The sequence below is a fragment of the Mercenaria mercenaria genome, chromosome 8 (genome assembly GCF_021730395.1).
Source record: "Mercenaria mercenaria strain notata chromosome 8, MADL_Memer_1, whole genome shotgun sequence".
NCBI lineage: Eukaryota > Metazoa > Mollusca > Bivalvia > Venerida > Veneridae > Mercenaria > Mercenaria mercenaria.
In genome coordinates this window covers 41,801,987-41,814,958 of record NC_069368.1, presented here as the reverse complement: position 1 = coordinate 41,814,958, position 12,972 = coordinate 41,801,987, and the positions used below count along the sequence as shown (strand labels likewise).

Sequence of the window (12,972 nt, the reverse complement as noted above, 5' to 3'; positions counted from 1 at the left end):
ACCATAGAAAAAAAGTTCATTATTTATGGCATTTACATCAAGGTCATTGATCTGTGAAACTTTCAAGCACATACTTTCAATAGTGTTTGACACACCAGATTTTTCTCTATATTCTATCAAAGAGCCATAACTGAGGTAAAAATAGTCACAGCATTCCTGTATGGTCATCTGCACATCAAACTTGTTCATTTGTGAAGATTGAAGCAAATCAGGCTAATAGATCTAGTGTGGGAGAAGTTAGACACACAAAAATTCTGGATGTATGTATACGGACAGCAACAACGCTATATGCCCCCAAAGAAATGTGGGAGCATAAAAAGAATTTGATACCCATATGATTCCTGTGGATCAAACTACTCGAAAGCTTGAATCATGATGCAGTAAATTACCCTTCAAACACAGCCTGTACTGTATAATGTGTATTGACTATTGTCACATACACAGACACTTGGGGTCTGGAACCTCCACCCCCTCCAGCCCAAACTGCTACGCACCTGTATATTTTTAATCATCGTCATTGTATATATCCAGACCCAGACTCTAATCACACAAACAAGGTTAGATTTATTTGAACTAATTTTATGAAATATATAATCTCCCACTAGCTTAAAAATACATGAATAAAAATGTACAGGTGCGTAGTAGTTTGGGCTGGAGGGGGTGGAGGTTCCAGGTCCAATCTGACTAAAGTACATCTCCTATTACGCTACATAGGACCTGAGAACGACCTATTCATAGCCCCGTTCTGACGACCCTTTTGCTAGCCAATCAAGCTTAACTTACAAAATTTTGCAAATTACCTGTAGCCTTGTCTTTTGATATTTAGAATTCTTTGTCGGAAAAGTCAGATAGCCGGTTAGCTCAGTCCAGTAGGCCACTTGCTTAGTAATCGAGGGGTCCCGAGTTCGAGCCCCGGGAAAAACTGCACATTTTTCTTACTCTTTGACATTCTAACAAGTCGTCTCATTGGTTAAAAAAAAATAGCAATGCTGGAAATCCAAAATATACAGAAGACCGTGAGTTCAAGACGTATGTGAATGGGTCGTTCTCAGATCTTCGTTTAGAAGATCAAGTACTTCAGTCAGATTGGTTCCAGACCCTAAGTGTCTGTGGTCACATATTCAGGATAAAATGTCGGAGAATTTCGCACAGTGTAGAGTACAAAGATCACTTGAAACCTTCCTGAGTTAGTCAATAGCCTATTCAAAGAGCAAACACTAAAGGGAGACACTTGAGTGGCAACTTTGTCTGATGCCCAATGACCTTACTCACATCTACCGTAAATAAGCATGCGATTGTTGTCTGTACATGACGTTGCAAATGGCGGAGTGGCGAGAAGGGAAGTAACTCCGTTTGCAACACTTGAAGCATGCACAGGCAACGTCTAGTTATATATTAGCTTTCAAGATTGAAAGTGTAATATTTTACAAATATATTCCAACAAAACGCAGGTTAGATTGTTTTACAAGCCTCATTTTATATAAAGAATTCCTACAAGCATATTAAGGACAATCGAAATATCCTGGATACAGAATTAAAAAAAAAAACGATATTTTTTTTTCTACGTAATAAAATAAATCCTTATGCGTAATTCACGTTCCTTTTTCAGTAAAAGGGTAAAACTTAACCCATTAAATGACAATTATATTTGAACGACGTTTTATCCAAGAGATGGTGTGGCAACGTTAAATGTCGCAACGCCGCTAAATGTCGCAACCACCGTTAAATGTCGCAAGGTTGACGTTAAATGTCGCAACCAGCGCTAAATGTCGCAAAATCGTCTGCCGCTAAATGTCACACCTTTAAAGTTAAATGTCGCAAAAATTTGCCCACTGTTATATGTCGCAACACCAACGCTAAATGTCGCACTTCCTATTTGACACTATGCTATCAATTTCCTTGTGTATATTTACTTTTTTGAGGGAAGAAAAATTAACAGGTTTATGTAATACAAATAATTATCTTAATGATAAGTGCTGTTACGTATAGCAACAAGAGGGCCTTGTTGGTCCTAGATCGCTCACCTGAGTTCCACACCTTGCGTGAACAGTCACGCAAGAAAAATATTTGTGAAATTATTTTGTAATAGGGCCAGTGTTTTAGGACAGAAATATTCTGAGGTTTCTTCTAACTAAATACGATTTAGTAATAGTGTTGTATGTTTGTGGGGGTTGGGTATGGGTGTGGAACGGGGTGAATAACGACACAGACATCTAAGACACAAACACACAGTACCAAGACAATTAACAAATTAATAAAAAATATAAATATTTACATTTTTCAAGAGTGGGGGGGGGGGGGGGGGGGGAGAGAGAGAGGGGGGGGTGGTTATGTGTGGGTAGGCGGAAAAGTAGGATAATGAGGGGAATGAGACTAAACCAGACAATTTTAAGAGACTAAAAGTAAAATAATACAAAATTTCCGCTTTACCTGAAAGAATGTACAGAGGGCCACATAGGATCTTTCTCCGCTTAATAGTTACTTTATGACTTTAAATGTAAACCTCCAAACAAAGAAATAGAACCCATGGCTGATTAATAGAAAATCTTCGTTTTCTACAGCTGGTACAAAACACAGTCTTCGTGTCGCGTAGTTGAACATCCTGTTGTGTACAGGCCTGGATTGTTGCCCGAGCCGATTCCCCCAACCCCAAACCCCACCCTTGTTGGCTTACTAGTGACTTATACTCATCAAAGTTGCACCCAACTATTTTGGAAATAATATTTTCTCAAAATGTAGACCCAAAACGCCACAGAGGCGAACATTTTATACTTATATTTCAAAGTTCCTCAGGGGGAAGAACCCTTGACCCCTTAAAATGGGGGGAGTACCCCTCGAGTACCTTAAAATTAAGAAAAACAATGCACTAAAGGCAACCATTTTATACCTGGTTTTCGAACTTTCCCGGGGAGAGACCCTGAGCCCTCGAAAATGACAGGGATAACCCCTCCCATACACCGAAATTTTGAACAAAACCTGCAATAAAAGTCCAGCATTCCATACTTGTATTTCAAAATTGTCAATGGAGAAAAGACCCTAACCACCTAAAATAAGGGAAGTGCCCCTATAGTACTTACCTAAAAATAAACAAAAATGCACCACAGGCCAACATTTCATACCGGTATATAAAAAACTTTCCCACAAATACGGACAGAGGAACCCTACCGCACGTCGCCGGTGACGCTTTTGTTTTATACTGGTGCCCCCGCCCCCACTCCCTACCTCCCATCCTCCATCAACAATTTCTGGCCCCCGGCCTGTTATGTAACGGAATTCAGGTCGACTAAAGACATGCGATACAACGCGCGACAATACGGAGCGCGAGCTTAATGTCTCATGAGCTAAACAGGACTCCATAGAATTACATAGTTCAGACCTGAAATAAATCTGGTACTGCGGTAGTGCTCAAGCCGTTAGATATGAAATATATAACGTATGTATGGTGCGGAACCACTGAAAAGCAAACGTGCAGATTAGAGTGAAAGGTCAATTCAGCCCTCCCCAAATCAAGCATGCATTACCCAGTCTTATCTCTAAGTTGTAAAGACTGTTTAACTTACCTTATTTTGCTGTGCGACATTTAGCGTTGGTGTTGCGACATATAACGATGGGAAAATTTTTGCGACATTTAACGTTAGAGGTGCGACATTTAGCGGCAGACGATTTTGCGACATTTAGCGGTGGTTGCGACATTTAACGTCAATCTTGCGACATTTAACGGTAGTTGCGACATTTAGCGGCGTTGCGACATTTAACGTTGCCACAGATGGCACTTTTTGACATGTCAGCTCACATGTTATCAGCATTTAATTTTACTAGGGCTGTGGATCGTCAGACAAGTGGCGATCCGATCCGATCCGCGAGTCGGGGCTTACGATTCACAGATCGAACCACGGATCATCAGCAACAACTTATAATGATACAAAAATGCAAGCCTGTTATTTTTGTACTTTTTTCTTTATGGAATCTAAATTTGCAGTTCTCATGGTGCTCAGTTTAATAGTTTTGACCTATGTTTAATGTTTTTCTCATTAATTAAAGTCAGGTTTCACGGGTGGACTTTTGTAATGTTCGGCCATTCTTGCAGATAACGATATGACGTCGGTCATTAATATCACACTATTTAGTAACAGTTCCGTATTTTTTTATGAGAAAATTTTATTTTTTTTGAACAGGGATTTCGTATCTAACTTTTTATTGAATTTAATTACTTAAATGATAAATGTTTATTCACTGTTTTGACAGATTTCATAGTAATTTTAGTTCGAATATAAGACCGATTCTAACTCTACCTAAGACATTTGTTTACATCCGGTTTAGAATCTGACAACGCGTAACCGTCTTAGATGTGCAAGAAAATTCATTAAAGACGTTTAATGTGGCTTTAATTCAGTTTTATTGATAGAATTATACATATTGCATGTATTAATGAAAAAGATCGCGATCCAACGATCTTGACAATGACGAATATCCGTACTCGAACTTTTGGTCAAACTTGTGGATATCCGAGTACTCGGATACTCGTTACAGCCCTAAATTTTACTTGCAGCGGGTGTACAATTTTAACCTGTCATTCTGCACAAATAAACAATTTAACAAACATACAATTGTACCAAAAAAACCTACTGTATAGTAAACTTAAACTAGAGCTACTTTACGCAACCAATTTGAGCAAATGAAAAACTAATGTCTGATGCCCATCCAGCGTAGATCTACATTAGATTTTTCTACTTACAGATAAGACAAACTGAGCATTATGGTACGCAAGCTATGTGGTTCTAAATAATTTAGATTCAATCTTTTAGACTGGTCTTAACTCAGAACCTTTGTATTTCGTTCCTTATTCACATCTACCGTAAATAAACATGTCGTCTGTATATGACGTTGCAAATGGCGGAGTGGCGAGAAGGGAAGTAACTCCGTTTGCAACACGATAGCTTTGAAGCATGCACAGGCAACGTCTAGTTATATATTAGCCTTCAAGACTGAAAGTGTCATATTTTACAAATATACTCCAATACAACGCAGGTTAGACTGTTTTACAAGCCTCATTTTATATAAAGAATTCCTACAAGCATATAAGGACAATCGAAATACAGAATTCAAAAATAAAAGATCTTTTTTTCTGTGTAATAAAGTGAATAAAATGAATCCTTATAGCCTACGTAATTCAAGTTCCTTTTTCAATAAAAGTGTAAAACTTAACTCATTGAATGACAATTATATTTTAACGACGTTTTGTCTAAGAGATGGTACTTTTTGACGTGACAGCTCGCATGTTATTAACAGCATTTACTTGCAGCGGGTGTACAATTTTAAGCTGTCATTCTACACAAATAAACAATTTAACTAACATTCTTGTACCAAAATGACCTATAATAAACTTAAACTACTTTACGCAACCAATTTGAGCAAACGAAAATGAAAAACTCATTACCTTGGAATTGACATATATAGGCCTACACATAACAATAAATCTATTCACCGGCGAGATGCAAACAGGGACCATGAATCATGAAAATCACATAACTTTTATAAATTATCCTGATGTTGTCTTGTTTGAAGGTTTCTAACGTCCTGTGATCATGTTTCAATACAAGCCTGGCACGAGAGTCTTCAAAGTTTTCTTGTCGGTTTGGAAGGCTGCGAAACTCATCTCCGTTTTCTTATGATTGATAGACCATAGGGTCGACCCGTGGGGAATAACAAAATATCTGCTCGTGAACATCGCACGAGAAGATTCCCATATGAAAAATGAATTATGTCTGATGGTAATCATATGTGAGCGAAAGTTATGAGGCTAAGATGTGTTATTTTCGTACAAATTGGTATTGTTTTCGCATTACTGTCAAAATGGAAAAAAAGGTGGCGAATTCAACGTCACTTTCAAACATTTGTTGAGGCCCAGCCTCAGGGTGCAGGTTATCGTGACATTATCCCAAAACATACATTTCATTACCCAAAGAGCAAGTTTTTTACATCCTTCTGTGATATATGTTCTCTAATGACATTTCAATATTAAAAACTTCGTATGTTTTCTGCGTATATAATAAGCCAGGAAAGCATTCTAACAGTGGAGCTTCAGGTTCCCTACTCGCCCTTGAATTACTAGAAATTAGGGTTGCCGGAAACAAGTTATCTACAAAAGCCAGCTGACATCCCTTTTAAGTCCAGAATTGTGCGGCGTTCCATGCACACAATTTTATAAATTTTATAAATTTAGAAAAAATACTAAAAGGTGAAAAAATGTGTGGGAACGAGCGTAATCTTCAATGAGTATTTAATCTAGTTCTTTCCCTACAAATGTTGTTAATCCACATTGCAGGACCCGCACCATCAAGATTCCGTATCTTACATGATAACCTGTGTCATCCTTAATAGTTCAAAATATTACAAAATTATTTATTTGATTTGCAAATAAAATTATAATGTATATGAATCATAATTGTGTCCTACAACCTTCGAAATAATAATTGACCGTTATATCTATAGTCTGTTTTAAATGGAAGTGCGCAACTCTTAAAAAATCTCTTTTTTAATCAAATTATATCATGTTTGGTACCAAAGTTTTAAGCATTTTGCTGAATTCTACGTTGATGTACATGGCCAGTACATACACCTAACGTGAATAAATCGGTTTAAATTTAGAACCAAACGTTACATAATATAATCTGATATTTTTAATGGAGATATTTTTTTCTTTAAAAAAAAAAGAGAGCGAACCTACAGTACATACTTGCCTTTGCAACAGGGTATACAGAAATGCTGCCGTTAAAGTGACTTAAACCCAGTTTAATAACGGTGTTTATCCATGAATATAAAAATAATGCCCAGAAAGTGGAGATTTACACCCTGAAGATAAGTTCATATTATACACTTATTACACACTCATTTTTGTTCTCCGTTAAGTTACTGACGTCTGAATTTCATAATGGATGCGTGACGTCATTTTGTTGTGTGTCGTTGCACTATTTTATTTTGGTTACTATTGTCAATTTTATTCAGACTATTGAACAAATTCATAATATTAATAAATATTCATATGTAGATATGCATGTAATAAAAAGATTATTAACATTGCATCAAGAAATATACACTCGTTCTCTTAATGTCGGGCAATATTTCCGCTTATTTCTCGACCTGTTAATATTGAATGCTTGCAGTTCAACAGTTCAGTCTGTTGAACCGAGGTTCGAACAAGGAAAGCCATTCAATCAGTGTTTATTACATAAATCCAGAAATTATTTTTCACGTTTTGACTTATAAGCCCAGTAAACATGTGCTGAATAGAGACAAGTCATATAGCACGAACTATGGGCCGGCGATTTATATAATCTATGAATGGCATTAGCTCCTGGTGAGACCTAACCCCACACCAATAAAACAAAAAAAATTTAAATCATTTACAACCATGCAAATGACGGGCCTCAGATCTTAGAAGCATTTTTTTTATCTATTCCTTATAACATACCAGAAGCTATTTGTTAATGTCTTTGCACGCATATGGTATTTTCAATTTGTATTTTATTCATTTCAAGAGAATTGCTTTTATTCGTGAATTTTAACTCCAACTTATTATTCTGTAAATTGGTTTCCGTAACTGCTCATAACGTAATTTTATAGCTTTATGAATTTGATGGAATAACATTCTCCAGAAACCGAGAACAGGCAATTTCTTCATATTAGGAGAAGAAATATTAACAGGTCTCGAAAGATTTGCTTGTCAATGAGTCATAAATTATCAATTTTTTAGAGGCAGATGCTTCTATTATGGAAATAGTCATTATTTGCCAAATTTGGAAAAGAGTCAATAAAACGATCGTTTTTACAATTTTCGGGACACTTTAGCTGGAAGATTCTTGAGGATATAAGGATTAAGATTCCATGTACCATAGTTTCATTTCCATGTTATTAGGATGTGAAGTCAGAACCTTGCGTGCTGTTTGGCGCCAGTTCAGTCTTTATTTCGCTCGGATGCGGTAAATTCAAAGTTTAACGGTGATACAGCATTTTAAGCATCAAAACTAGCCATATACAGTAGTAGCGCAAGTCTATTCTGATGATTTTTACGAAATAAAAATTATAAACCAAATACCTCCTTTAAACCAATCAGAAAATAATGAAGTGGAAGCATGAGGCGATACCAACTTTTATAACATTTGGAGATTTGCGTGAAAATCGATCAATAAATATCTAAATAAATGAAATATATATGCGCCATGTACTCATGCTAAATACATGTATTTGCACGCGCTGTTTGACTGGATAAATGTACAAATTAATTGAAGCCTACACTCCGAAAACGAATTAATACTCTAGTCATCATGGTCATTCACTCTTGCAAAATTGGGAATACTGCATTTATATGGAATATTAAAAAAAATCGAGCGTGCGCCTTTGGTATTTTACTTACAATGGATTAGAGCGAAGATCCATAATTTATATTTCCCCAACATTCCTCTTGATTAGTCGAATTTTGATTTCACTTTAAGTTCTATAGATATTTGTATGTATTATAGATATTTGTATGTATTATAGATATTCGTATGTCGTATGTATTATAGATATTCGTATGTATTATAGATATTCGTATGTATTATAGATATTCGTACTTATTTAAACAGATATTCGTACTTAGTTCTGCTGATTCGTCGTATGTTTGTGTCACTAAATGCGTATTTATTTTTAGTTCTTGTCACTACAGTTTTCTTAATTAGTCGGTTTTCTTTCGTCACGAATAGGTCTATAGACATTTCATATTTTCAGTTTGTATCAAGTACAGTTCACGTGTTACGTGTGGAGCTGTTGATTAGTTGGCGTATTTGTTTTATGGATAATTCGTTCTTGTCACGTGATTATAAATAGTTCCGTTGATAAGTCGTATTTTTGTGACATTTGCGGCTATATACACTTCGTATTTTTTCAGTTTAGTTATAGTACCATTAATAAATCGTATTTTTATGCCATTTCTGGTTCTATACATAATTCGTATTTCTTGCCACGTATAGTGTACAAGTGCTAAGTTGTATTTTTCTGTCTCTTGTGATTCTAGATACGTTAGGCACAACTGCATTTGCGCTTCTTTGAACCACTAAACTCTGTATTAGGTTGCATCTTTTTATTTAATGTTTGTTACTTTATTTTAAATTCATTTCTCATATACAAACCATTAGATCTACATATTTTGTTGTTACTACTACCACACCACATAGTTTTTATACGGCAAACTCATGAGGAAAAATAAATGTTTTTATGCGTTCCATAATTTGCAACAACAAAAAATAAATGTTCGATAATGGTCGAGATAATTCAGCTCTAGCACTCTAAGACACATTTATTATGTGTTTTTATATTCACAGATGTCCGCTTTGTACGCGCCGTTTCCAAGATAGAATAGATAAATTATATGTTTCCGAGTTTATGTTCTTGCTCCATGTTTAATTAATAAACCACATGTGCCATCTAAAATGCCGAAGCATTTCGTTATTAAAGTAACTTACGTTTATAGTTTATGACAGAGTTTCATCCCCTGTATAAAAGGGAAGTCGAGTTAAGATCGATGGTCACATATATTAGGTCTAATACACTCTGAATGACTGCTAATTGTCTGAACTACATAATTTTAATATCAAAAAGGTTTAAAGAAAATGTGAACAGAATTGAACTGTTCTGAAAACTGCTGAAGATTATCAGGAAATATGTATGCTATTAAATTTGATTGCCAACACAATTTCAATACGAGGAGGTGGCTTTGTTCAACTTATGATTCAATTTAAGTGAATGTTTTAAGGTAGTTCTGCACGTTTGAAACAAATATTGTTTTTAAAACGAAGAACTATATTAAATCATATTTTTTCAAAGCAACATTGTCTCCGAAGGCATTATTTTAGGCTTTGCAGAAAATCTTGTGAGCATAACCGAGTCAAACTTTAAACAGAACCGTCAACCACACTTAATCAAAAATAGTATATAATGAACACATGGTTATACAAACATTTTTAAAGAATATATATATATATATATATATATATATATATATATATATATATTGTTCATTAACATTTCACTGATAATATGATATCACGGGCACAGTGGACTTAAAACACACGGACTTAAAAAGTGCCCATTTTATTTGAAATTACTGGCAATATCATAACCCTGTGTTTTACAAATATTTGGGAAGCAAAAGTTTATCAATAATAGGGAAATTAGTCTGTAGGTTCGAATGATACGAGTTAAAAATGTTCTTAACTGTATTTAATTTTTGATATATATGTATACATTTTGTATATATTCTAGTGGAACTGAAATTGAAATTTTGTAGAAGTTACATCGTAATACATGATAATCTTTTGCGGCACATTAATGATATGCAACAACATTCTTTTTTTTTTGGTTAGTCATTTTTGGTATCCTGAAATGAAATGAAGACACACACATTGAAAACATGACAAACCCCATTGAATTTTTTTTCTTCCCTCGATCTTGTAATTTTGTTTTAACGAAAGAATACATGATTTTTTTTTTCACAATTCTCCACATTCCGTTGCTTGCTCTTAGAGCATTTCTTTAAGACATTTTAGGCAGTAATGTTATGAAATCTGTCTGTCACCCACATTCCCTTTCATTACTTGTAGTGGAAATCAAACGCACAACTTTTTTTTTCAAGTGCAGTTAGGGTAATAAAATAACTGGCAATTAAAGAGGGCGTAAAATAGAAAATGTAATTGGCAGATTTTTGGTAACACTTTAAGATGAAACATTAGCAGGCACCTTAAATTTGGGAAAATATCATTTGCTTTATAAAATATACATAAAGCTGTTTTATTTATTGCTCATTCATAGTCAATAAAGCTCGTATTGATCAACAGTTATAAACTATACAGAATACGAAATGTAAACAAACACTACAGAGAGAGTGTGAATAAAAATAGGGAATAGAATGTTAGCAAATTAAAAAGTAAAAAACGATACAATAAAAAGGGGCTTCAATAGCTAGATAGTAAATACTTATAAATTTTAGCTTTCCAGTCTGTTTGATGAGAAAAATCTGTACTTGTGTCATATGATAGTGGTATTGATAGTGACTTCATTTGAGTTCGGACCCATAACCTCCAGTTTTACTGGTATAACGCCTTCATCAAACACACAGCATTGCAAGTTGTCACTGAAGTTGCTTATTTGCTATTCCTTTTTTATTATACCCTTGGCCTTCTTTTGTTGGGCCGTTAGGCGTAATTTACTCACAATTTCAACCTTTATGATTGCTTAACAACGCAACGGAACAGACCATTAAACAGCAGGGCTCTCCTAGCTTAATGGCGCATGTATTATATTTATGTTTGATATCATCACCAACATTATTATCACCATCTTTATGATGCATCAAATCATTACTCTATCTAAACAGTTTCAAACCAGAAACGTGTTAGAAATACGTATAAAATAATACAATGTATACCGGATAACTAAATACCCGCGTATGTGTGTGTCTTCACGTGCATTTCGCGAATGAGTTAATGAATTGAGTTGTCACTGGAGATGGGTTGTATCTGCTAATGCGTTCCATTTTGTGCCTGTTTAATTTTCTTGATTTTTATTGAAATGCGTGCATATAATAACAGACAGTCTGACGCACATACATATACAAGATTTCACTAGAAGGTGACAGCAATGCATGAAATTCAAAAATCGAAGTAGAAATCCTCCTATACAAGATAACATGTTTTTTTTTTATCAGTTCTTTGCCGTACCATAAAAGAGCTACAATATATTCAGTCTATTATTAAAGCTAAATCTCATTCCATAATCTTAGGATAGTGAAAAGAAAAAAGAAGATTAAATTTTACTTACAGTGTTATAAAAGTCATTTCAGTCCAGACGAAATCTATAATAACTCATAATATCATCTCGTGGTTATCATCCCAATCGTCGGCTATCATTCGATTCAAGATAATACAAAATATAAGTCGAGTATCTAACACTTTAAAGAACTCCAGTCGGAGTAAAATTCACGACGTGTTTATTGCACTGTAAGTTTAGCTACATATATCGCACATTATATTTTAGAGCTGTATCAATAATAACAGCACCCTCTTCTATTATTCTCCTGTTATAACACTTATCATGTAGATGTAGATAAAACAAGCGCGGGAAAAATCATTGGATGTCGTCTGCGACAATAAAATGTAAATCCTGTTGCAGGCTCACAAACAAATGAAATGAAATATCTGCTAAAAAGTTCACTACAAATCCAGCCGTTGAAAGTTAATGATAATGCGCTACTCAGATTTTTAACACTAAGTTAACTGTTGCTACGCACCGACAATCCATCGAATAAAAATGATAGTTTCGTTCAGACAATTTAAATCTAAGTTTGTGAAACGCTATTCAGATGAATTCAAATCAACCTCGTTTCGCTTTAACATAAAACCGTTCGTCAACGGTTGGATTTAATCCTAGAAATTTGATAGAATATTTAGACATGTTCAAATAAAGAAAAAAACTTTGATATTTGAATTTCAAGTGCGTGTTTGTAATACGGAGGTAATAAAACTTTACTACATTGATATAAAATACACATATTGTTTACATATTTAGTATAAAATTTGTAAGTCAATATCCAAGCTCCTGGTTGACACGCAAGCCTCACTATCCCGGGTACGAAGTGCACATTTAACGTTTATATAGCTTTTTTGTTCATTACCGGAATACGTAAGTGTTATTTTTCACGAAGCCGGTGTATAAAATTATTCAAATTTGCATTTATATTGCGACTTATTCACCCCAGTCTGATTATAGTAATTGCTTGCCAACTCGAGGCTAACCTGGTTATATACACTCGACTACAAAATTTAAATTTTATACAAAAATATGAGAATCGCAGCGTTTGTCATCGTGACGTGCATTTAGACCTAATCAGTACCGCATAATTATGTCAACGTATAAAAATTTGTTACTTTTTTATTCGCA

General features: G+C 34.7%; 1 protein-coding gene across 3 annotated transcripts in view; it reads right to left on the bottom strand.

Moving 5' to 3' along the window:
* The window catches only part of LOC123566521 (repulsive guidance molecule A-like), a 34,345-nt gene extending 21,792 nt beyond the window's left edge, over positions 1-12,553 (bottom strand). Inside the window, exon 1 of one of the 3 annotated variants that reach the window (XM_053549777.1) lies at positions 11,854-12,553. In XM_053549777.1, coding sequence (XP_053405752.1) covers positions 11,854-11,870 — 17 coding nt within the window. In that variant the 5' untranslated portion in view covers positions 11,871-12,553. Of the gene's footprint in view, positions 1-4,735; positions 4,857-5,437; positions 5,467-11,853 lie in introns of those variants that run through there. The other 2 variants (XM_045360700.2, XM_053549776.1) reach the window with 2 other exon arrangements.
* Positions 12,554-12,972: the final 419 nt, after the last annotated feature.